We start from the raw sequence: 25,698 nt of genomic DNA on the forward strand, positions 1-25,698 counted from the left end.
GTGAGAGTGCCATTTACAACAACAATCAGAGAAGGAAGCAGCTTTTGATTTCTAGTGAGCTGTGCTGGATTTGCTTCAAGACTTGAAAGAGGTTTGGATCAGGACACAGGCCAAGAAGCAGCACACTGCCAAAGACATCTAGATGCTACCTCTAAGTAGGGTGAACAGATGCAAAGGAAGACAGGGGCCCTGTACCTCATGGATGTAGTGTGTGTGTGTGTGTGTGTGTGAAAGAGAGAGAGAGAGAATTTGACAACCACCACTTGTCACACAAATGTGAGGAAAATGGCACCTGCTGCATTTCCCCTTTCTACACAAATAATATAAGTACTAGAGGCTGGGCCCCTGCTCACTTCATTCCTCTTGCCAACCTCACCTATCCTCACCCCACCAACCTCCTTCCCATACACTTTGCCAAACCCACCCTTTTCCTTAGAGATAACCAAACCTCCCCTTAGAGCTTGCCAACCGACTCCCCTTTCCCCTACAATTGTTCTTCCATGGCTCACCTGTGCTGCCCTCCTCTGTCTCACAACTCAGTGCTCTTCTTATCCTCCCCAGCAATTTTCTGAAGGCTGCTATCATGCTGTAGTTCATAGCACTGCCCGTTGGTGACAAAGCAAACTGTTGTATGACAACAGCCTTCCCTTTTTATTATATATACATTTATACAAATAATGAATAGCCCTCTTTTATATCTTACCCTTAAGTAAATATCACCTGGATATCCTTTTCAAATCTTATACAATCTATCCAGAGACAATGGGTCTTAATTATTAGGGCTATTCCAGTAAGGTATAGTGGTTAAGAGCGGTAGTCTTATAATCTGGGGAACCGGGTTTGCGTTGCTGCTCCTCCACATGCAGCTGCTGGGTGACCTTGGGCCAGTCACACTTCTCTGAAGTCTCTCAGTCCCACTCACCTCACAGAGTGTTTGTTGTGGGGGAGGAAGGGATAGGAGAATGTTAGCCGCTTTGAGATTCCTTCGGGTAGTGATAAAGTGGGATATCAAATCCAAACTCCAAATCCAAAGTGGGATATCAAATCCAAACTCTTCTTCTTCTTCTTCTTCTTCTTCTTCTTCTTCTTCTTCTTCTTCTTCTTGAAACAAAAGGCCAGTTAGTAGTTCCCACCACAAATGGCATTTCACTCCTCATCCCTGATTTCCCATCTTCTTTTCCAACAGACACTCCATAATGTAGAATCTAAATCCTGAGCATGCTTCGGCTTGTTTCAGATTTTTCAGCCCTTCATTAAAATAAATTGTATTTTGGCAAACCTTGAGGTTTCCCCAAGTATGCTAATACTCCATTTTGTTTTCCAAGAGTTCTATTTTTGCTACAATCCTGTTGGTACTCACCATTTGACTTCACTATTAGGGGGAGTGATACTGTTGCGGCTTAAATATGCTGTTTGGTACTGGCATATAGATGTGTGTGTCTTTTACTTTATGTTAGCCCTGAGTTATGGGCTATCTTGAAATAGCTCTCTGGGAAGCTCTGCTGGAGACCATCTGCATAAAGCACGCAATTGCTGACATTTTGGTAATTAGCTGATTTGTTGTATGAATGTACTGTTTCCCACTGCTTCAATCAAGCAGAACTGCTGGCTGCTTTGTGGAGAACAGCTGAGACCCTTAATGGTATTTCTGGGAATATTATAAATCAGAGACTATTTCTGAATTTGTCCTGTTCATCTTCTCTTGATTTCTTCATACTAATATCCTGGGCATGTGCTCCTTTTTGTGTATGTGGGCTTTCAACTTCAGCTGTACAGTGATTCAGATGCTCAAATGAATCCTTGGAAAGATACCAGCTCTTATCTTCTGAGCTTTGCTGGGGCACATGCCCCGTTTATATTTTTTTAAAAGAAAATGATTATGGAAGGCACTGAAAACAAGACACTGAAGATCATTATTCCATTATATAATTCACATTCACAGTTGAGGCTGAAATCCAAATAAAAGGCTGAGATTCAATGTGCTACTTTACCACCCATGGGTTTGGGCACTCCCTGGTGAGTTCTTGAACTGCAAACCCACGTGCCGCATCACAATAAGGTTTTGAAACTCATCTCTGTGTTTGTTTGGTTTTTTTAAAAAAGCATGGAGAGCTGCTGTTTGATGAAACTGTGTGGGTAGGGCAGGGACCAGCACCCTGGCCAGGCAGGGAGCATTTGAAACACCTGCTGCCCCAGCTAGGTGTGCACCAGTTGCTGGAACAGCTCTATAAAGCCTGCCTGTCCTGGGAGGGAGGCGCGCCCCCGCCCTCAGAGAGGCCACTCCTGAAGGGGAGACACCAAAGGGGGGAGGTCATCTCTTTGGGGGAGGTGCTTCAAGGGTGGAATGAGGGTACAGACCAAGTACCAGCCACCTTGTGCTAAAATTATGGTTTTAATGGGGATGGGCTTTTAACTTGGATGGGTGTTGTTTATTTAGCGGGGTGGAGTTGTTTTAAATTGTTCTTAAGTGTTGTATGTTAATTTGTAATTTTTTGTTTTATAAGGCTGATGAATATTCTACAGCCTACTAAATTTGTTTGTGGGAGGGGGGTTATTGTATTATTTTTATTTTAACTATTTACTTGTGTTTTTACCTTGTATTTTTATACTGTGAACTGCCCTGAGATCTTGTGATGAAGGGCGGTATAATAATAATAATAATAATAATAATAATAATAATAATAATAATAATAATAAAGCCTCATTTAGCATGGCTTTAACATGGAACTAGCTGTAGTGTTCTTTCAGTCACAGTATTCAGTTTCTCTCTCTCTATCTTTAAAATGATATAGTATGGTTGGAGAAGGAGCAACAGAGGGCAACTAATTCAACCAGGCAGACTGGTAATCCTCTGTTCTAGAGGGAGAGCTTAAACGGTTTTGGTGCTTTTTTTAGTTTAGGAAGAAAATTCAGCTAAAATAGAAAACAATAAAGGCTTGTAAAATTGTAAATATTTCCCCGCAGCACTTGATTTTTAGGGGGCAGGGCAGGGGAGGGTCATTAATGAAAGAGAACAAAAGACTCAGAACAAGCAAAAATTCATTACACAATAAAACAGTTGGCATATATGGAATTCAGTGCACAAAATCAGAAAAGTGTAAGCAAATTCACAAAGCTCCGTGCATTATTTAATAGCAAAGGCTTGTGTATTTGCCATAGACCTGCTTAAAGTAGAGCAGGGCTAGGTGGAATCTCAAGAGGCTGCCACAACAGACAAAGACATATGAGTCTTGAGACGTTGGCTGTAAAACCTCTGGTGAAGAGATGGGGCGTTGTCTGCTTTGTTGGTTTAAAAATTTTCTCTTAAAAATGAAATGCCCATTGTTAGCTGTGTATGGACATGATTTTCAGCCCTCTGAATTACAAAGGGAATGAAGCCTTTTTCTGGGTCCATGTACTCAGCAGGCTTATGGGGCAAAGGTTGAATGTAATCTGGCACTAAGGGACCAATTTGTGCAAAACAGAGAATTGCATCAGCTGTGACACAAAGGAACACACTATGATGCATAGTTTATGCATCAGAGTTATGAAGATGCAGATTGGCCTTTTACTGCAGCCTTTCTTCTCCCTGTACTTGTCTATCTTGTTAGGATTCTCAAAAGTTGCCATCTCCCCCTGTCTAGAAGTCCTTGTCCCCTTCTTGTTCTCAGTGCTACAACAAATATAAAGTGAATATATTTTAATATTTGCATTCAAATAATCCGCACAAAAATGTAAGATAATTCATTTTGTTATGCTTTGCTTTCCCTACCTGGGATGATGCTAATCAATGGCCTCAGGTGCGTCTCTGCTTCTTAGCTTCCTCTGCCTAACAGAACTGTTGTAAAAAAATACTGAGATAAGTGTTAAAAAATATGTTTAGGCTGCAATCCTATATCCACTTTCCTTGTGGTTAACTCACTTGGGCAGACATGTATAGAATTGTGCTGTTAAAAGTGTAGGGGAATGATTGGCTATAATACTGAATATTGAACACTTAAGCAAAAAACCGGTCAGAATAAAAGTAAAGTCATGAATTTGTTTTTCAAGGCCGGAAGGAGTTTTAACTGAACAGTCCACTTATGGCATTTTGAGAGTCATTTGATCTTGTAAAGGCATCACCCTGCTTGCTCTGTGTTTATTTCTGCATTGATTTGCATGTTGTTCAGTTATTCCATGGCTTGCGCTGCCTTTGCTTTTGATGGCTACACCTACCAACTTTATATCCCTAGGCAGTCTCCCTAGCAACTGCCACTCTTTGCAGGAAGGCTTATCATTAATTTAGGATCCAGGATGAATAAAGACATCAGAAATATTGTGTGGGGTTCATTCCCTCCGGACTACTGTACAAACAACATACTGTTATAGGTACAGTTAATTTGCTAGCACCACTGCATGGGTGAGAAGACTGCTTCCTGCAGGGCAGATGTGCAAAGAATTAAGTGACTCATTAGATTCAAGCATTTAAATATGGTGCACCTGGGAGCTTTTAGAAAATCTCATGCATTGTTCCTTCATAGGAAATACATGTTAGCTTAACTGGCCCAGGTTTGTTTGTTTGATTATTATTATTATTATTATTATTATTATTATTATTATTATTATTAAAAAAGCAATGCACACAAGATCAGTGTGTAAGCAAATAGCATACACCATGACTAAGGTTGCTGCTAGATACCCACCTTATTTATTTTGATTCTTTCTGCAACATTTCCCCTTGTCACAGTTCCATTGAATTCTCTACATCAAACACCGCATATCCTTGATGCAGTCTTTTGTTCTCCCTATATATTTTGTGTGTCATATTTTATCACTGTGAGGCAGGTACAGCAACATGTAATGCATCTCAGCACACAGTGGAGGAAAACAATGTTGCTGCATTTTTAACCACTAATGTATACACACTCCCAGTCTTTTCCATCTTTTGCTGTAATTTGTTGCCACCCTTCCATGCCTTCTTCTGCGTCACTTACTTTTTTTGATTCCCTTCTGCAATAAAAGAACCTCCTCTTGGCAGAGTTGAGCCTCTTTTATTTGCATGGCGCATCAGCTGCCTGCTAATTCTTCACTTAGCACCATCTTCTTCTTCTGAAAGGTCATTTGAATGACGCCTAAACTTATAGATTTGCTATTTTAAGGTTTGCCATTATTCTGTGTTTGTGCCTCTGTTTGCTGTCTCTTATTTTAAAATGCAATAAACAATTAAGGAACAGTGACAGAGCAAGCCAGTCTCAGTTCTTGGATTGCCATGGTAACATTCTCCACATCAGAGGAGAAGTGTGGTACAGAATTCAAAAGTATATGTTTGTTGCACTTGGATTTTAAATGACACTGAAGTGAAATCCTTGTTCTTTGGCTTGGTTAGAATCAAAAGTCTGGAAGGGTCATCAGAAGTATAGTCCAGTTGATCCAGACTCTTATAATGAGATGGTTTCCTTGTACCAAACCCATTCCTATTTTGCTTTTCCAGTTTTGTTATCAAAGTCAGTTTGATTGGAGATTTCCCATGGATTGAACATGGAACCATATGTTCTGCCACTATAAGCTATGATTGTTCCTGCAACCTAAGCACTTTGCTTGATGCTCTATTCATCAGCGGCAACAAAATAAAACAAAAAAAATGAGCTCTGTCTCTCTACTGCCTGACAATGTACTGTAGAAGTGTGGCTATGGAAGCTACAACGCAGTCTATCTGGATTGAATCTTTATTTCTTTTCCATACCACTTTACTAAATGGCTGTTCTGAACCAGTACTTGGGTGCGGCAAGAAACTGGATGAAGATGAATAAACTTATGTCAATCCAGACAAGATGGAGGTACTTTTGGTTTATCAACCGAACAATGCTCAGTCTGTTCTAGATGTGGTTGGACTCTCCCTAAAGCATCAAGTTTGCAGTCTGGAACTGCTTATTTATCCTGCACCATCATTAATTAAAGACTTAGGTAGCCTCTCTGTAGCTTCAAGTGCCTTTTATCAGCTTTGACTTTTATGCCAGCTGTGACTTTACTTGAATTTAGATAGCTTGGCCACAATTACCCATGGTCTCAGGGGCAGCCCATCCCATTTCGCCACCTGAGGCAAAATGGGAATCGCTGCCTCCTGGCTTCAACCACTGCACCTCACTTCTGCTGCTGCTCCCTGGCTCTCACCAAATAAGGTGGGCGTCGGGGCACTCTTCCAAGAGTTGCTGCTCGCTTGGCTTCTCCACCCAGGAGCAAGGAAGACAAATGGCAACACTGCATGCTGGAATGCCGCCTCCTTGGCAGCAGAAGCGGTGTCCTAAAAATTGAAAGTGTGGTCACTTCAAAATTGCCCGCAATGGACAGAATACCCCTTCTGGTTCATGGGACAGTTTGCAGGGTTACAGTGTTATAGCGATAATTTGGGATAAATTCTCAACCCTTTCTATACTGAGTTTGGTACTGAGTGGTGAAACATTTGTATGATAGCTCTGCAACGTGGGAGGGTGAAAAGCAATTATCACTCTCTTTAGAAGTTTGTATCCTTTGCCGAAAGTCAATCTCAACCACTGCATTTTAAAAAAGAGAGAGAGAGCATGTCCCCGCCCCCCATTTATGGAACACAGCAAGTCTTTAAGAAATTAGAAATGTATGGATTCAGAACTATAGTACAGGTAACCCCCCATTTACAAATGTTCAATATGTGTGTGACCCCCCATCACTTCGAACTTGGGAGTGACCCAAAACATCACAAAAACATCAAAAAGGGGTGGGGTGGCGGCGGTACAGGGTGTTTTCAGGCGTTTTCAGTGGTGTTTCAAATACACACACACAATTTCACTTAAATGCATGTTGTCTTGGAACATAACCTCTGCTTAAATGGGGGTGGGGTGGTTGCCTGTATTTCCACACATACTGTATGTATTTTTAAAATTCAGAATAAATGGATAGTAAGGACTCCAGAAAATATATAATTTATACATTTGTCTAAGAGTGCAATATTATACTTACTGAACTATATGGGAAGAAGCAGCTGTTGGTGGGGCTGAGCAGGACAGGGAGCCCTCTTTCACATGGCATCCCAATGCAGAGATCTGAGAAGGTGATGGGCAAGATAGCAAGGAAGCTGGCATGGTACGGGCGCAGGGGCAGGAGCATTGGATTGGCTCCACTACTGTGCCCGCACCACACCAAACGCCCTTCCACACAGAGGTGCCAACTTGAATAAAATGGGGGGTGGGGTGGGAAGGTAGGCCTTGCCCTACATAATTGATCACAAGATGTGGCACATACACACCATTTGAATGGCAATGCCCAGCAACTTGGGAGGGGTGGCCCCCTCAAATATTTTATTGGCGTGGCCAAAGTGACCTTGACTTCCAGGAGGTGGCTCCAATGCCTCCACCTAATCCCTCTCCCTCATGTTTACCAGCAGCAACCTCCATGTTGGCAAGCTGGGTGAGCCATGCCACCTCACCCCACCCCACCAACTGATGCCAAACCTATACTGAATTCTATCCCTAAAGGTAAAGGTAAAGGGACCCCTGACCATCAGGTCCAGTCGTGACCGACTCTGGGGTTGTGGCGCTCATCTCTCTTTATTGGCCGAGGGAGCCGGTGTACAGCTTCCGGGTCATGTGGCCAGCATGACTAAGCTGCTTCTAGCGAACCAGAGCAGCACAAGGAAACACCGTTTACCTTCCCGCTGGAGCGGTACCTATTTATCTACTTTTTATCTATTTATTTAGCTTCGAAAGCTTTGACGTGCTTTCGAACTGCTAGGTTGGCAGGAGCAGGGGCCGAGCAACAGGAGCTCACCCCATCACGAGGATTTGAACCGCCAACCTTCTGATCGGCAAGCCCAAGAGGCTCTGTGGTTTAACCCACAGCACCACCCACGTCCCTAATTCTATCCCTAGCTGAATGTAAAAGCATTTTATGACACCCCCGGTGAACTGAAAATGAACACAACCTATGAATGCTTACCCACTCCTTTCATTTTCCATTCAGAGTTTATAGTAGTTTGTTTTTGTTTCATTGATTAATAACAAAACTCAACTAAAAATTAGGGTTGTGTCCAACACTGTGCACAGTGGGACTTCCCTGTTGCTTTCCTCTCCCCAAGCCCCTGCCAAATCTAGTTTTGAGGGATCCCCAACCTCTAGAGCAGATTCTGAGGATGCACAGTGAGCTGCAGGGCAGAGGAGAGAAGGGGGAAGTTGCATTGAGCAAGTGGAATGGCAGCATTGGATGCAATCCAATAATAGTAATAGTAATAGTAATAATAAAATAAAGAGTGCAATCTTATGTGTTCCTGCTTAGAAGCTAGTCTCATTGAGTTCCATGCGCCCTAAAATGCAGACAGTTCTGGGAGAAAGTGGAATGAATTGTTGCTGGGGAGGGACAGACATCTCTCATGCCTTCTCTGACTCAAGGGCCATGCCTCTATAGTCTATAAGGAAGTGTTAGATGGCTGGTTAGCTAGTTGCTGTACATATGAGTCATGATAGCTTTCTGGCTGAATAATAAGGGTGAGTGGCTCACATTAAGGACACTCTGCCACTTGCTGTTTCTGACGTGTGGGAGACTCGTCATAGCTGTGTCTGCAGCTAGCTCTAGTAATTGATGCACATAACCACTGACCTTCCCATGTTTGCTGTCAGCTATGCTTATCAATTACCTCTGAGTCCCTTACATCAAGACTCATGGTTAATGACCCTTCTGTGGTCTTAAGAGCACTGCTTGCTACAAAGGCAAAGCTCTGCTCTACACTCATTCCATGTCTCTCTACTCAGGCCAGCACTGCATTGAATGTTTTAGGCCTATTTTGTTGCTGCATAGCATACCACCAAAGAGAAGCACTTGGTTGCTGTAAATGGAGGCATACTGTTACCGCAGATGGATGTACAAACACTCCTTCCTATGTATGATAGGAAGCAGCACGCTGAAACTGAAAGTCTAATGCACATGCAACAACAACAACACAACAACAACATGATTATGATGTAGTGCCTACACTGAACAGCTGTAGAAAACAATATACAGAGTTCCTACCAAAGGCGCTGACTTGCCCCCCACATTGTGGGGGCACATCACATGATGCGCCATATTACACGTCATGTGATGCATCCCGCCCCCAGCTGGCATGCGGGTGTTTGTGTGCTGGGCCTGGACCTGCAATGTTCCTACCCACAGGCTTCTAATCAAAAAGATTATGCCTCAAGGTTGTGGAATAACCTTATTTGTTTCCCTAGGCTTTTATGTGCATTCTAATGCATTAATGATTTTTAAAGTGCGCTGTTCATGCTTTCTTTGTATTTTATCGTGCTTTTGTAAACTGCTCTTGAAACTTCTGCTGAAACCATTTAAATAAAAATAGCCCCCCTTGCAAGGTCAGGAGCTGCTTCCTTCCCTTTCTGCATTCCCCAAGGGACATGAAACCCAACTATGCTGAGTAGCATTTGGCTGCTGACTCATTTGTAGGCTGTTTATGATCATACTGAGTGGATGAAATCACTGTCCCCACCCCCTCCAATTTGCATTGTTGTTTTAAGCAAGTTTTCTTGTATTTTTATGTAAGCTGTGTTTTATGCATTGGAAAAACACCACATTAAAAAAAATCTAAATAAATACACTATATCGAGCTGTGGATATTAATGCAGTGGGAGCTTATGCATGTGATCTGATCCCACATCAGGAATGTGTGTGTGTGTGAGAGAGAGAGAGAGAGAGAGAGAGAATAAAAAAGAAGGGCAAATGGATGGAACTGGTCCCATAGGTCTTTCCCATTGAATGGGCAGCCTAAAGACCCAGGAAGTCAGCCTTATTTCTGTAGTCATGTCATTCATGTGCATTTCCCTGCAGTGTGTCATCACATCATTCTAAAGTCTCTTTGGATGTGAAGAGCCACCTGCATTGGCTGCGTCATGATTCCCATTGCTAACCAAACAGATAATTAGAAATCATCCAAGAACTCGTAGCAGCTGTAGATGGCTTTAATGGCCCAGCAATCAATGTATCTGCCTTCTGTGGGAGGATATCGCTGAATGGAAGAATTTCAGAACATAATAGTTGAATGTATGTCTCTGTGTTGTGGGGACTATATGCTTCATTCCAGCTTCTGATTTGATCCTGGAATGCCCCCGCCATTGCTTCCCCCACTGAGCTCTGGGAGGAGTATGACAGCAGCCACGAGAGAGATTCCATGGCCTCTCCGTGGCCTCTCCACGGCTGCTGCTGCCGGCCTCCTCTCTTGGGCAGCTCACAGCGACTGCTGTGATCCTTTGCATGCAAAAGATGTGCTCTCCCACTGAGCTATGGCCCTTCCTCAAATACATTAGGAGTACAAGGATAGAAGAGACTCTAGTCTTATGCTTGAGTATTTCCCTAGCTATTTCTTAAGCCTAGTTAGTACTTGAAGGCACTGCCCTGCAGCGTGTAGCTGACTAGTTCACATGTTTCAAGAGGGGCAGGACTCTGTCTGATGTAACCTGGCCCATTGGGGGATCGATCTGTGGGGACATGTGGCGTACGAGCTGCCTGATAGTGAGTGCAAGTGGAATGTGTGCTCCAAATCAGTGGATTGAATGGCTTTAGGGACCTGGATGCCTCAAAGCAACAATTCTTCTATTGAAATGTAGAAATGCTGGTTGCCGAGGGTTCATATCATATCATGGTTTCCCCTTCTCTGTTTCTTCTTAGCTATCATTAATCCAAAGCAGCCCAAGGAGACACCAAAAAGTTTCAGCTTCGACTATTCCTATTGGTCTCACACAACAGTAAGTAGACACAAGACTACAGCTGGGGATGCATTTGTTTTTGCATACAGTGGTACTTCAAGTTACAAATGCCTCAGGTTACAAAAGCTTCAGGTTACAAACTCCACTAACCTGGAAGAGCTACCTTGAGTTGAGAACTTTGCCCCTGGATGAGAACAGAAATCGTGTGCTGGCGGCGCAGCGACAGCGAGAGGCCCCATTAGCAAAAGCACACTTCTAGTTAAGAACAGTTTCAGGTTAAGAATGGACCTCCAGAATGAATTAAGTTCATAACTAGAGGTACCACTGTACTATTAAGTTGGCTTAGCATTGGACTTGGATTTTGAAGTTACTGTATAGTGAGATGCTCCTGAATAAATATTTGTCTAAAAATAATTCAAGGCAATTATTCAGTAAGTGGTTTTGAACAAGAAATAATTTTGAGGAGTAATCACAAGCAATTCATGGACAAATAGTGGGGAAACTGTGACTTAGCTGCTCTCTGTATTTGCACAGCTGGGTTTATGGGCCTTTTTATTTTATCTGCCTAATATATGCTCCAAAAGACAGGGAAGTGTTGAGTGCGACATTGGAGATATTCATCAGGATAGTGCTGTTCAACATTACGTAAGCTGGAGTCAAATGCCTCAGTGATTACTTCAGTTACATTACAAATATAACATTAATAGAAATCTTTCTGAGGCCCACCATGTCATAACAGTGGGTCAATTACTGCAAATATAGATCAAATATAGGATGATTATTATGCCGTACACTTTAGTGGCATTCATACCCAAGGCCCCTTTGCTGCGTAATTTTGCAGGGCAGTTTGAGTTGCCATTTTCCAAATGGCTACATAGCGCTATGCATTATGTCTTCTAAGCCTTGAAATAAATCATTTGAGAAGATCCTCCTCTGCTGGAAGGCTCCAAATTCCATCCTGAGTTCTTATTTTTGCTTCCATAATTGCTCAGAAGTAATAGCACACACAAAAAATATTCTGATCGAACTGCTCTAATGTGAGGTCGTATTAATTCTGACATGTTTTTAGTATAATTCTTGGTTAAAAAATAAATGAACAGTATGCCATGGAAAGGGGAGAAAAGTTCTCTTCTTTTCTCTTTTGATGCTTTCTCAGTATCCCTCATCTTTTTCTTAATAGCCTGAAGACATCAACTATGCTTCTCAAAAGCAAGTGTACCGGGACATTGGAGAAGAGATGCTGCAGCATGCTTTTGAAGGTTATAATGTCTGCATATTTGCCTATGGCCAGACTGGGGCTGGCAAGTCCTACACTATGATGGGAAGACAGGAGAAGGACCAACAAGGCATAATCCCCCAGGTAACTGTAACAACAAGAGAATGCAGCTAGAAACTAACAAGCAGGTCCAAGAAAGGGGTGTTTGGGGTGGGATTTGGAAAGTGAATAACTATAAGAAAGGTAAGGAATGTGTGGAACAGTTAAGTTGGTGAGCGGCAATAAAGAGAGTGTGGAAGTCCATGGGCTCATTGAGAAAATGGAAAGACGTAGTACCACCCAGTGGTAGGTGAGTTAAAGGGGACACAAATAATATCTCTGGGAGGCCATAACTGAGCTGAAGGGCAGCGGCTACTGATTCAACCCATAAGGGAACCCAGGGAACCATGAGGGAAAGAGAGAGCATGGGCACTGGAGGGAGGATACATTTCATTATTTTGCAAAGCAGCACAAGGCTAAGGGCCCCTGTTGACACCTCTGTCCATCAGTTGGCTGAAGTAAACCATTGCCGGGGGGGGGGGGTGAGAGCCTAGAAGGAAGGAGCAAATGAGAGGGCGCTCAGGCCTACTGGCTGGACAAGCAGGGCTTACCTGCCTGTGGCCTGTACCTTTAAAAGAGGTTTAGCTTAACACTTATTTAAAGCTACCAGAATTGTCTTTGTTTCAGTGAAACGATGAACTTATATGTGGAGCTACCCTAGCTATATCCCAGCTATCCCAGTGATGTAGATTTTCTTGTTCAACAAACATCTAGATAGAAATCTAGGCAGCTGCCAGATTATTGATAGATTCTGAGTAAATGGTACTATTGTCATGGATAAATGCAGCTCTTTTTCTTTCCTTCTGATGTTATGCAGCTTTGTGAGGATCTTTTCTCTCGAATCAATGACACAACGAATGACAACATGTCATACTCAGTGGAGGTAAGAACTGATACTTGGTCATAGTCCATACTTCCTTTGGGGCAAGATGGAATATAGGATGGGTTCTCTGAGCATGAATGCAAGTCGTATCGGCGTGTGGAAACACAAAGTCATTGGATTATGAACTGACAACAACAAAAGTTACAGAATAGTGTTCTACTAAATTCTTGGGTGACCAGGTAATAAAGAAGACAAGACTCCTGACCTTTAATAGTTGTTTAGAAGAAAGGATTTCAGCAGCTATGGCTTTTTAACACGAAATTCCCTTTTCTACACAACTGTTAGGTGAAGCAGCCTTGTCTTCTTCTTTTTATCTCTCCACCCTAGGGGTTCACCATGTTTACTTTTAGGTACAAATTTAGTGGGCAGCAGCTGCCTTAGGGTTCAGCCCCACTTCCGTTCGCCCTGCTGCTTTCCCCCAGGAAAGCTCGTAGTTTAGCACTGAACTGGAACAAATGGCAGTTGCGTTTTCTGTGGATTGCCGTTCTGATTTAGTGCTAAACAGCAGGTTTTCCAGGGGGAAATGGTGGGGCAAATGCAAAACTGCTTGGATAAGCAGCAGTGTGGACAAGCCTTTAGTCAGCTTTCAGTGTTAACCTGATGATCCTGCACAGCCGTGCTCCCTCCTCCCCTTATCGGATGAATAATATGCAACTCTGCTCACAAAGCAGCTCCCTTTTGAAAATCTGCTTCCAGTGTTTCTGTTAGCACTGTCTGCTGTGCATATTTCTTTTTACACATCTGTCTTCAGGGTTTGAAAAGCTTGTGAAGAGAGCACTGGGTAAAAAGTGCAATCCAAAGAAAGTTTGAGCTATCAGTGGAACACAGAGCTATCAGGTGCTTAATTATTTGGAAGTATGTCCCATTGTGTTCAGTGGGCCTTACTCTCAGATAAGCGTGTACAGGATTCTGCTTAATTGTGTTCCTAAACCCGTTTGATCTTTGTGAGGTCTTCCCAAAGAACTTCTCCCCAACTCACTGTTTAGAAATAATATATTGTAGGCTCAGGTCAAAGGGGTTTTGTTTTATTGTGTTCTGAAGAGATAACTTGCACTATGTGTGTATCAGGTAGTGTCCACAAGATGTGCCCTCTCCTATGCAGCTGTGCTTATGTTCAAATAGATCCAATTTTTCAGTGCATAATTCTCATTGTCTGCACACTGTGCCCCACAGGTGAGCTACATGGAAATATACTGTGAGCGTGTGCGTGACCTCCTGAACCCCAAGAACAAAGGAAACCTGAGGGTGAGAGAGCACCCACTCCTTGGACCATACGTCGAAGATCTCTCGAAACTAGCTGTCACATCCTATAATGACATCCAGGATCTAATGGACTCTGGAAACAAAGCCAGGTAAAAAACAACAACTGCAGGAAGGCCTACCTCATTCTCCCATGTAGTCATGAATATAATTGTTATTCAGAGCTCTTTTCACCAGAGGTCTTTGTGGTAAGGGGGGGGGGTATTGGGGAGCTGAGATTGCCTAAGGGGACAGTTGATGGTACTGGGACACGAGGACCCCCTAGCAAACCCGTGGCCCTCCAGATGTCATTGGACTACAACTACTATAAATCTCTGACCATTGACAATGATGGCTGCAGCTGATGGGAGGTTCACAGCTTTCCCATCCCTGTTTTAAAGAATTGCTTAAGCACTTGAGCACTGTGTAGAATCTTAATTACCAGCCTGGATTCCTGCCTTGTCAGCCTTGCTTCCCAGTTGAATGAGGCTTTTGAGACCTTGGAGAAAGACCTCCTTATAGCATTGGATCTTTGCAAGTAGAAGGTGAAACTTGGATTCCCAACTTAATCAGAAAGAGAAATTTAACACTTCACTGTTGTTCTTGCTCAACAGGACGGTGGCTGCCACCAATATGAATGAAACCAGCAGCCGCTCACATGCCGTCTTCAACATTATCTTCACCCAGAAACGGCACGATGCAGAGACTGACATCACCACAGAGAAGGTGAGTGTAGGCAGACCAGTAAAAGTTGGTGTTCATGCCAGCAGCACAAGAGGTTAGGGGTGGAATAGGTCCAGCCTCCTGCCACCTTCCTTGTTATAACTACACGGCCATGACTCAGCCTCTGACCTCAGCTGGCTCTTTAGCTAAACAACATGACTCAATGGAATGGGGGCAAAGATCATCATTGTACAAGAAAATGAGGTGAGGATAGCTTGATGGGATTGCTTAGAAGATGAACCTGCTATTCTTTAATCTTCCTTACATTTCCTTTGCAAAGCCCTCCATCCACCAATGAATTAGACTTGGGTCTGGGAATAAAAATAATAATCAAAATATGCTCCAGCTTTGTGTTGTCAGAACTTCTACCAAAATATATGGATACTAGGAATGTAAAAAGAGTGGGATCATATCAAAGGTCAGGCTAACCCAGCAACCAGATGTTTCCAATAAGCCCACCAGCAGAGCTTGATGGCAGTAGTCCTCTGCTGCTGGCTCTGACTATGGAAGTGCCATGTAGCCATCACGGTTATTAGCCTTAAGGCCTATGCACTTTTAATGGGTCTGGATGCTCTGGATACTGGATCCTCTGGACTGCTGCCAGAGTTGGGACAAATGTGGTCATGGGGAGCCCAATTGGGCAAGCATCTTGTGATGTTATGGTTTCTTGGTTGTTTTATTGTACATTGCCTTGAGTTTTGTTATTGACAGAAAGGAAATGAACAAGTTTAAATTTTTAAAAACATTGGAAAAAACACAGAAACAGTTATCAGTTTAGCCTCTCTAGTCAGCACATGTGCAATGAGTGGAGTGAAGGATTTCCTTCCGAATGAGACTCTTAAAGCTTCCAACATCTCGACTGCATGTGGCCCTTCTAGTGCCATGCTAAGCAAGAGTTGGTATGAGTCCAACACTTTCATTTGAACAAAGCATTTGCTGCTAAAATGTTGTGCCTTGTTATGAAACATCATCTTGGTTGTGCGTTCTATTTCTTTTGTGCCTTTCTTGCATCAGACTCAAAAGTGGCATATGTCAGTATCTTGGTGGCCTCCTGTTCAGGTGGTAGATATCATAGGCAACAAGTTCCTCATCTGTTTTTCTGATTTCAGGTCAGCAAAATTAGCTTAGTGGATCTTGCAGGGAGTGAACGAGCTGATTCCACAGGAGCAAAAGGCACAAGACTGAAGGTAAGAGAAGGGACCAAATTAAACTAGAAATGAATGCATGTGTCTTTATTGTATGTAGGATTGGGTACACCACCAAGCCCAAACACTATGGCATAAGGTTATCTCTTGGGAAATACAAAAAAACCCCTGAAATGTATCAAAGTGTCCTGGTAATTATCACTATTCGTGTACCAGTTCTTTTCTACAGCCCATACTTGCTCTTATTCCATTCTTTTCCATTTCAGTCATTTTGCGGCTGGTTCCTTATTGCCTAACTATTAATGCCACCCCATATTGCTGCTCTTCATTCATTCTGGTTGAGAAACATGCAAAGCTGTCTGTCACTGCATGAGAGTGGAGTTTCACCAAATTATCATTATTGTTACTGTTGTTGTTCAGGAGGTAACTTTTCAAGGGAGTAATTCTTAATCCTGATGGTTGTGTGAAGCAGAATGTCCTCAGCGGTTGAAATTTCTTAGTGAAAAGTTTGTGTTGGGATTAGTTGCTCCAAATAAGGATTGTCTTGTTCTTACAGGAAGGAGCAAACATCAATAAATCACTTACTACACTGGGGAAGGTGATTTCTGCTCTGGCTGAGATGGTAAGGATTGATAGTTATGAGTTTATATACAGAGTTTACATCTCTCAATACATACTCTGCAATGCTTCACTAGAATTGCTCAGCCATTTGGTCCCTGGAGCAGCTATGAATCTATTATTATTATTTTCTTTATTATTATTATTATTATTATTATTATTATTATTATTATTATTATTATTATTCTGCCTATCATCTGAAGATCACAGGGCAGTTTATAGTATAAAAACACAAAATTGCATACCATAGTAACAAACAAAAGCAATATTCTCCCCTCTGCAGTTTAAAAGACCATAGCTTGTTTAATTAGCCAAAGGCCTGAGAGAAGGGGAATAAAGTTTGGGAGATGCCCTGTGTTTCAGTTTGTGGAAGATAAATATGCATGTGCAATTAAGCTTTTTTTTTTTAAAGCCCCCATCTCATGTGCTTTTTGGGTGGGTGGGTGGGGAAGGGAATGTGATAATCAAAACAGGAAATTTCCAATACATTTAAGTTTCTAAAATTAAGTCTAACATCCAAAAATGTTATGTGAAAAACAAAACAAAGACAGGACATTTTTGTTAATTGTTTCTTTAAAAATTAAAATGCCAGAGAACTGTATCTGTAAAGAATAGTTATTTTTGTTTGAAAACATTCTGGCAGCTCTTAATCATACAAGATGTAGTTGACTTGAGCTGAAAGGTCTGAACACTTCAGGAATGGATCTTAGCGGGAGAAAACCTTTGTATGGCTGACATATACTCCTTATTTTGTCAAGTCTAGCACCCTATCTTCCACACCACTATAATTCTATGAACCTTACCTCTGAACTGTGATGGGCAGAGCAATCATAAGACTAGGTTGGGGAGTAGCAAGGTGGAGCAACCACTGCTTCCCAAACTCTGCTGCTTGTGCAGACTAGGTCAGAATACTGTATTTTTCACCCCATAGGATGCACGGGCCCATAGGATGCACCTAGTTTTTTGGGGGGAAAATAAAGAGAAAAAAAATTATTCCCCCCCCCCCCAGGTGCGTGGCTCTCCCATGGCTAGCGGAGTGCTGCGCGAAGCCCGAAGCTTGGGGCGTGCTGAGCTCAGTGCGCCCCAAGCTTCTGGGTGCCGGCAAGCTCTCCGCTAGCCGTGGGAGAGCTGCGTCTCCCACGGCTAGCGGATAGCTTCCTGAAGCCTGGAGAGCGAGAGGGGTCGGTGCGCACCGACCCCCCTCGCTCTCCAGGCTTCAGTGAAAGCCTGCATTCGCCCCATAGGACGCGCACACATTTCCCCTTCATTTTTGGAGGGGGAAAAGTGCGTCCTACAGGGCAAAAAATACGGTATGTCTCTTGGGGATAGGGGGAGTCCTCCTTTTTTGCTGCAGCAGCTTGAGGCTGGCACAGCAGAGAGGCCTCAGGATTGGGTGGGATATCTTCAGGACTTTGGATCGCCCTGCCCCCAAATTTTCTGTCTCAGGGCTTTCCCACACTTTACTGATGGCCAGAGAGAACTGCTATTGGTAGTTTCCTGCCACACTGAGTACAGAGCTCTCCTCACCAGTGGAAGTTGTCAGAGGGTTCCCTGCACCTTATCCTGACCCCTTCCATTTGCACAGAACTAGGTTAGGATTGCATCACAAATGCTCTCCATCTGGGCATGTGGGTATTATATCTGGCTTGTGAGAAGTCAGGATGTTGGTCCCATTTTTTTATTTCAGTAAGTCCCCAAATCCAATTGTTCTTTTACTTGACCCATTTTAGTGATACATGTTCATGAAACTCTAATCGGTATCTTTGGTTTCTTTTCAGGATTCAGGACCAAATAAGGTAAATAATACCTGTGCTTTGGAGGAATGAGCTGATCTCCCTTGTTCTCTTCCATAACTAGCTTGGAGACATAGGTGCCACCTCATGCCAAAGATTGTGGGTGCCTGCAACAAAGGGCTTCAACTTTGCCCATGGTTTTGTGGAGGCCCACATCTTCCTGTGGCTACAGCTACAATCCTATACATCTTCCAGATGTACAGTTGTAACTCGGCTCCCGAATGCCTTGGGAGTCGAATGTTCCGGCTCCCAAACGATCGAAAACTGGAAGTGAGTGTTCTGGTTTTCAAACGTTCTTTCAGAAGCCAAACATCCGACGGGGCTTCTGATTGGCTGAAGGAACTTCCTGCAGCCAATCAGAAGCTGCGCTTTGGAAGTCAAACATTTCGGAAGTCAAATGGACTTCCGGAGTGAATTCTGTTCGACTTCCGAGGTATGACTGTAATGGAATTTACTTCCAAGCAAGAGAGGAAAAGTCTATGTGAGCACATCACAGACTTGACATGCTAAGTCTTTGTTAGCATTTCTATCCCCTCCTTTGACTGACTGACACACACACACACACACATACTTGTCTTCCTTCCATGCGTGGGTGTATTCAAGGGAGGGGGCAGTTGCCCCCCCAGTCAAATAAACCAATAGAAATACTTAATTAACTGGCCAATCAGGTCAGTTCTGCTCCCCTAACAGAAATCCTGGCTACTCCATGTAACCTTTTAAAAAGCCAACCATATATTTTTCTGGTGAGCTGCAGCTGGTGCAACTAATGGGCTCATGTGCAGAGAGCAGGGGTGGTGTTAGCAAGAGAGGCACAGGTGTTTTCCCATGTTCATCCATGGTGCCTGCCTGAAGTTCTCAGCTTTGTTTCTCCTGGTAGTTGGAACCTTAAATAATCAAAATGATTGAGAAGAGACAGATCCAGCCCATTGTTATCTCCCACCCCATAAAATGGCCTAGATCCTAACACACTTGCCATGGATTCAGTGGGGCTTATTTCTGTGCTGAGGATAGGCGGTGGGTGGGAAGTGGGGGGCTCCACGATATATCGCCCCCTGTCATCAGTCATGTAGGACCACCCCCAGGGAACAGTCCCGCTGCATATGAGTGTACCTGGGATTGACCAGTGCTGAATTCAGACTGAAACTGGCTTTGGGGAAACTGCAACAAAATGCAGAATTTCAGAAGAAACAAGTGAATTCTGGGTACTATGTACATGGATTCAAAGAACAGGGGTGTACATATGCTTAATGTTCTGTCTTCCTTGGATTGGCAAACACTTTCAGAATCAGAAGTGTATGTTTAATTGTTGTGTTCTGTCCTCCCTGTAGAATAAGAAGAAGAAGAAAACAGACTTTATTCCATACCGGGATTCTGTACTTACCTGGCTGCTCCGAGAAAATCTAGGTACTTTGTTCTCATGACTTATCTTAGATCTATCCTTAATCTCTGATTTCTTGGCAGTGGCCCTGCAGGTTGTTTATTGTAAGACTCCTTCTATTGGAGGGGTCGGTAACACTCCAATAAGCAGCACCATTGCCAGAAATTTCATTGCATCAATATGGTCAAGCATGGATAGTACATTGCTAGTGCCCAATTTTTCTCCAACTCGCACAACGTTTGGGTGACTGATGAGGCTTTCATGGTGCTTGGGGCAGTTTTATTGTTTGCTCATGCCTTGTGGGCAAAATGATATGGTGAATAAGAGAGTGAAATAATAGATATACAGGAAGAGTGTTAGAAAGGAAAGGAAGGGAGCCAAAGGAGAGATGTGGTATATAACTTTATATTTGTACCAGACACTGTTTTTCTGTGTTAATTTCCTGGGCAGGTGGTAACTCTCGGACTGCTATGGTTGCTGCTCTCAGTCCAGCTGACATCAACTATGATGAGACTCTCAGCACCTTAAGGTAGGTCCCATGCAAGTTTTCTCACACTCTGAATGGGGCCAAGGGGTAAAAGATTCCCCTTTTGAAATTAGACTATGTTGCTTGTATGAGACTACTCTCAAGATGTTCCAGGAGGAAAACATGTTTGGATACTGAGTAAACAAGAACTCTTTTTTCCCAGTGGATTATTTTGGGAATATGAAGTAAAAACAAAAAAAAAAATTAATGGAAAATTTGGATCCTTCAAGTCTGGAAATGTAGGTTTGCATATAATGTTCATATCACAACAATTTCAAGTTGTTTCCACAGAAAAGCACTGAGCGTATATTAACTTACTGCCACTTTGATCATTGATTAACCCACAGTAGTTTCACAATAACAGCAGTGGTGAATACAGTATGTCCTTTTGGAGCCTGGAAAAGCATGCTGATACACCCTGATATGTTGATCAGATACATCAAGCAGGAAGAAAATTTACATGGTGAAAAAACAGCTTGATTTTATTGTAGGAGCTATGCAAATAATGTTGAATGAAGGTATCCATGTATATTCTCCTCCTAACATCCTATCTATTTCCACCATTAATAACATCCCCACAGTTCCTTGCTGATAGTGTAGCAGAGCTCCTTCCTATGGAAGGCACTGAATATGCTTTGCTGTTAACTAATGTTGTTGCCACAGGAACAGTCTGAGGTTCCACCACTACTTCGTCCGTATTGTTGTCCTTCAGGGATTTCACTGTGCTATTATTATCAGCTTGACTGCATAAGAGGGATGAAACATCCCTGTTCTTCTCTCAAAGTAGTCCACAAATCTCTCACAGCAGACTAGTGACTGGTCTGCTTTCAGTGATAGAACCCAGGTCTGGGACAGCTGGTTCACCACTCTAAAGAGCTCTGCTGGCGATTTTCTTAGAGTGCAATAGAGGCCAGGAACGTCCCAGTACGCTCCCCTATCCAGGGCCCTACAGAATCTCTCTACTATACTAGTGGTGTAATCATATTTTGTATTTCCTGGTAGAAGTAGTAATATTGGCAGTTTTCAGTTCTTACCTCAAATATTTCATTTGTATTTTATTATACACAATTTTTGTAACTTTGGGTTATGAAGCAATTTACAAATCTGCAAATAAAATAAAAAAGTGGCATGGCCCTGAATGTTTTTCTCCAGCTTAGGGGCATGTGTGTGTGTGTAGTGATGGAGGCAGGAGTACAGGTAGGTAGATGGAAGGGGGGTGGGGTTGGAGGCTCACCAGGGGGATGTGCGAAAGAATTGATCTCTCTGTGTCCTTGGTTACCAAAACTGAGCATGGAACGAGGTCTTGTATAACTCAGAATTGAACTGGAATTAACTGAGCTATATTCTGAGTTTGGGAGGTAAAATAGCTGGGTTTTCGGAGACTGAATGAGGAAGCTCACCTCAGTGTGCTTCCGCAGAAGCCACACAGTATGGCATTGTCAGCAGCCCTTTCTAGTTTACCCAGAATGAATCTTGCTCCTACAGGTATGCTGACCGAGCTAAGCAGATCAGATGCAACGCTGTCATTAATGAGGATCCTAACAACAAACTGATCAGAGAACTGAAGGATGAAGTGGCTCGCCTGAGAGACCTGCTGTACGCCCAGGGCCTGGGAGACATCATTGACAGTATGTTACATTTCTAAGTATTGGACTGGGACTGGCATTTATCCCCACCATGAATAGAACAAGATCCACCCTCTGTGTGGTTTCCCTTTCTGCTTGATAGCCCTCCTGTCCTGCCCTTCTGCGAAGTGACAATAAGAAGGTATAAGGGTCAGGTCACATGTTATAGCCACCATGTGGAAGCTAAGTCATTGCATACAATGGCTGTGTCAGGTGTGCTCACCACTACAGGTTATTTTTATCACATCACTACAAACTGTTGAACAAAAGATGTGCTCTCACATGGTGACAATTGCTCAATTTAAGTATGAAGCTACTGCAAATGAATAGCTCACTGTGTTGTCGCACCTGCCAGATGGAAGTAATATGGAAAATGACCCCAAGGCAGCTCTGTTCCTGGGACTTGCTCATCTTTTCCTTCCCCATTGTTTTCTCCTGATTCCCTAAAAGTATTATCCGTCTTTGCACACCTGGTTTCAGGCACATCCCTCTACATGACCCATAGCTTTTTACAGGCCCAGTCATAGAATCAGTGCTTTCTTTCTGGGGGGACGCAGGGGTACGCATACCCCTAAACATTTTGTGACTCTAAGTTTGGCCTCGTTGAGGGGCAGTATTTCAATATGAGTAGGGAAATGAGAGTACCCCTAAACACTTTTTTTTGAAAAAAACTCACTGCACAGGATCATAGCAGTATTTCAGTTCTCCTGATGTCTGACTTGGGAGAATTGTGTCACCACATTATATTGCTGTGGGAGCTTCCTACGCTGTGAATGAGGGAGAAATTGTTTGACATGAAGGATATGCATCTCAGGGCCTTTCCTGCCAATAATATAAATTGAGCAATAAAAAAGTTCAGTTGATTCAGGGGATCCAAATGTCTTTCTCCCAGATAGCACATTTGTTGTGAGCTGTAGGGATTTTGGTTTCTTTATCCCACAGCAATCAAACAGCAGTATTTTGATGCTAGGAAGATGGACTCTACCACCTACTGCGAGTAAGTGCTGCAGAGAAGGTGGGCTTATAAGTTTCATGTTTCCTTTATTGGATGGTGATTGTGTCATAGCTGAAAACCACCATTTTGTTAGCATTTTAGTTTCATTTTCCACACCCCTATATTTGCTTGGATGTTGTGTGCTCCTGAAAAGGTGATCACACATCTTCCCATTTAAACTAATTTGACAGAAGACTATCCCCTTGCAGTCAGTCTGACTCCTATCCTGCACTATGGAAATACATGGCATACTGTACAAAAGAACAAATTCCAGGTTTCTGGTAATGTGGAAAGGCCCTCAGGTGTTGTTTCTTTATACCTATGAGATAAACCTACTCTTGTTTTCTTTGTCTTCCCCCCGCACCCTTCTCCTATCTCTCTTAGCCAATCCTGTTCCAGGAGGACCTAAATGTGTGTATTCCCCATTGCTGATATTTTGTGTGCTTCTCTGCTTCTGACAGGCTCAGTCATAGCTAAGGAACATAAGTACAGCATGAGAAAGGAGACAGTTCCCCAAGTACAGTTCAGCAAGGCTATTGGGAACATGGTCACCTTCATAGCTCCCCAACCTGATATTGATACAGTCTTCTGTAGGGAGGAGGGGAAAAAGAAGCATCAGCGATAATCCAGTCACTGTGTTAAACATGACCTGGATGGGCACCCACTGCTTTCAACAGCACCAATGAGAGATTGCTGTGCTGAGTCCTGCACTCTAATTATAACCTTGTTCCATAGAAATGGTCTTTCCTCCCATGAAGAGGCCCAGGCGTGAGACTGCTCCTCACGATTGGAGAAGATCTATTCCAAACCCTGAGAATCCTGTAATGAGATCTTTTCTGGGCTTGACTGACACATGCACCCATAGACAAAATAAACTTCACAATCTATACCTCCTCCACGCCATTTTGCCGTACGTCCTTAGTTGGGGGTCCTGCAGCTCTTCACCATACCTTGACTTTGTCTTTCACAATCTTATTATCCCGGAAACTTTGCCTACTAAAATCTTCTGGGCAGTCTATGCTCTTGAGGTTTCCTTTCTCTATGCTGTAACTGTGTTTCCTGCTGCTTTTGCTGCTGTTGCTGCTTCTGCTTCTGCTGGGACTGGGTCTAACGAATATGTTCTGGGTGGGAGAGGGAAGGAGGAAGGAAACTAAGATATCTGCTTCAGGCCACAGGTAGCACAGCTGTTACTGGTGATTTGGCCTTCCTGCTGATTGTATGGTTGTACCTGTTAGGAATGTTGCTGGAATAGTTAATTGGCTGATGGGTGTAACAGAATGAACTGGCTTTTGCTGGCATGTTAAAAGGCGCTGCAGTCTGTGCCTTGTTTGTGAGCAGTGCAGCCTACGCTCTGATCTAAAACAGCCATTTAAACCACAGGCAGGCGAACCAAATTTTCTATTCTCAGAAATCACCCAGTGTCCATGCATTAAAAACCCAACCGGGCCTGCCCCCCCCCCTGGATTGCACAGGTTCTGCCTTCCCTCTGCCCATCTGCTGAACAAAGCCCAAGACATCTATTTATATTATTAAACATATTAAACATATGATTTATTGAACCAGAAATCCAACCCAAATCAGAGTGGTTAACAGTGCTGCTCACCTGATTACACCTGGATTTCTGATGTTGTTACTAATTTAACAATTATGCTGAGTTACCAACCTGCTTGCCAATGCCCTTTTCTAAAACATAGCCTCAGGAAATAGTGCATCAATATTTACTCTGCTTTTTACTCAAGAGCCATAGTCTTGGCTCTCCATACTCAAAGAGATTTTGTAAGGGTGGGGGATGGGGGAAGCAGACAAAGTTTTGTAATGGTGTGAGAGTGATGCCTGGTTGCCAGGCTGTGTGGGCACACGCCAGAGAGAGAACGCCATGCCATGGAGGCGGGGCGCGCCACCGAAGCAACTGCGTCCTCCTCACCGGAGAGATGAAGCAGCTCCGTGTGCCAATCCTGCATTGCTTTTGCAGGCAGCACAGGACCTGCAGGGTGCCTGAGCTGCCGTGTTCCTTCTGGGTGCCCTCACAGCCCTGGATTATTCCAGTATCTCCGATGCTTGGAGGCACGGCCGGCTCACAGCCTTGGATCCCAGCATTGGAGAGGGGCAGCGTTGCTTCTCCAGTGCTCAGCACTGAGCTTGCAGGATGCCTGAGCTGTTTTGCCCTTCTCAGGTGCCCTCCAGGCTCCAGGTGGAGGGGCTCTGAGAAGGAGGCAACAGGCAAGCGCCAACCCCGTGCTCCTTTTGTGATCAACGCAGGGCTCGGAGGAACCCCGAGCTGTTGCCTTCTCCTTTGGCTTTGTCCTGCTGGAGGGTTCCTGAGAAGGACGCAACAGCTCATGACCGGCAGGAAGGCACCCCCCCCCAAAAAAAACCAGTGCCTGGGGCGACCCCCCCCCCCATGCTAGGCCTCTGCTAGCTAGGGCTCTGAACAGAGGCCGAATAATTTAGCTGCAGAGGAGAGGACAACTGTATTGCAAGGCCAGAGCGTTATCCATTGCTGCAAAAAGGTTTACCAGGACAGTCTGAGAGAGGTGTTTCTGGTTATTGTTGTTTATAATGTTTCGGGAAGCAGAAAATGAGATTTACATCATGTAAAACTCTCAGGGTCTTCTCCTGGATTTCATGCATCTCAGGTATGTTTGGCCTTTTTGGCATTACAAAGATGCATGCCCTGGACTCTTTCAGTTTCCTATTCCTTGTTAAAATGCAGTGAAAAGGTAAAATTTAGAAGGGGACTTCTTTGAGCAGGAAGGTCACTCATTTCAGAGTCTCTGAAT

At 43.5% G+C, this 25,698-nt stretch overlaps 1 protein-coding gene across 16 annotated transcripts in view; it reads left to right on the forward strand.

Annotated features, from left to right (window-relative positions):
• Positions 1 to 25,698, forward strand: part of KIF1A (kinesin family member 1A) — a 113,884-nt gene that overhangs the window by 22,737 nt on the left and 65,449 nt on the right. For 10 of the 16 annotated variants that reach the window (XM_083443147.1, XM_083443156.1, XM_083443155.1 and 7 more), the window contains exons 3-14: positions 10,642 to 10,718; positions 11,860 to 12,039; positions 12,812 to 12,877; positions 14,051 to 14,229; positions 14,731 to 14,842; positions 15,949 to 16,026; positions 16,541 to 16,606; positions 18,381 to 18,398; positions 19,724 to 19,799; positions 20,224 to 20,302; positions 21,785 to 21,927; positions 23,303 to 23,329. In XM_083443147.1, coding sequence (XP_083299273.1) covers positions 10,642 to 10,718; positions 11,860 to 12,039; positions 12,812 to 12,877; positions 14,051 to 14,229; positions 14,731 to 14,842; positions 15,949 to 16,026; positions 16,541 to 16,606; positions 18,381 to 18,398; positions 19,724 to 19,799; positions 20,224 to 20,302; positions 21,785 to 21,927; positions 23,303 to 23,329 — 1,101 coding nt within the window. The remainder of the gene's footprint in view (positions 1 to 10,641; positions 10,719 to 11,859; positions 12,040 to 12,811; positions 12,878 to 14,050; positions 14,230 to 14,730; positions 14,843 to 15,948; positions 16,027 to 16,540; positions 16,607 to 18,380; positions 18,399 to 19,723; positions 19,800 to 20,223; positions 20,303 to 21,784; positions 21,928 to 23,302; positions 23,330 to 25,698) is intronic. The other 6 variants (XM_083443159.1, XM_083443149.1, XM_083443150.1 and 3 more) reach the window with 1 other exon arrangement.

This window comes from Podarcis tiliguerta, assembly GCF_965153285.1.
Source record: "Podarcis tiliguerta genome assembly, chromosome: 5".
Lineage (NCBI taxonomy): Eukaryota > Metazoa > Chordata > Lepidosauria > Squamata > Lacertidae > Podarcis > Podarcis tiliguerta.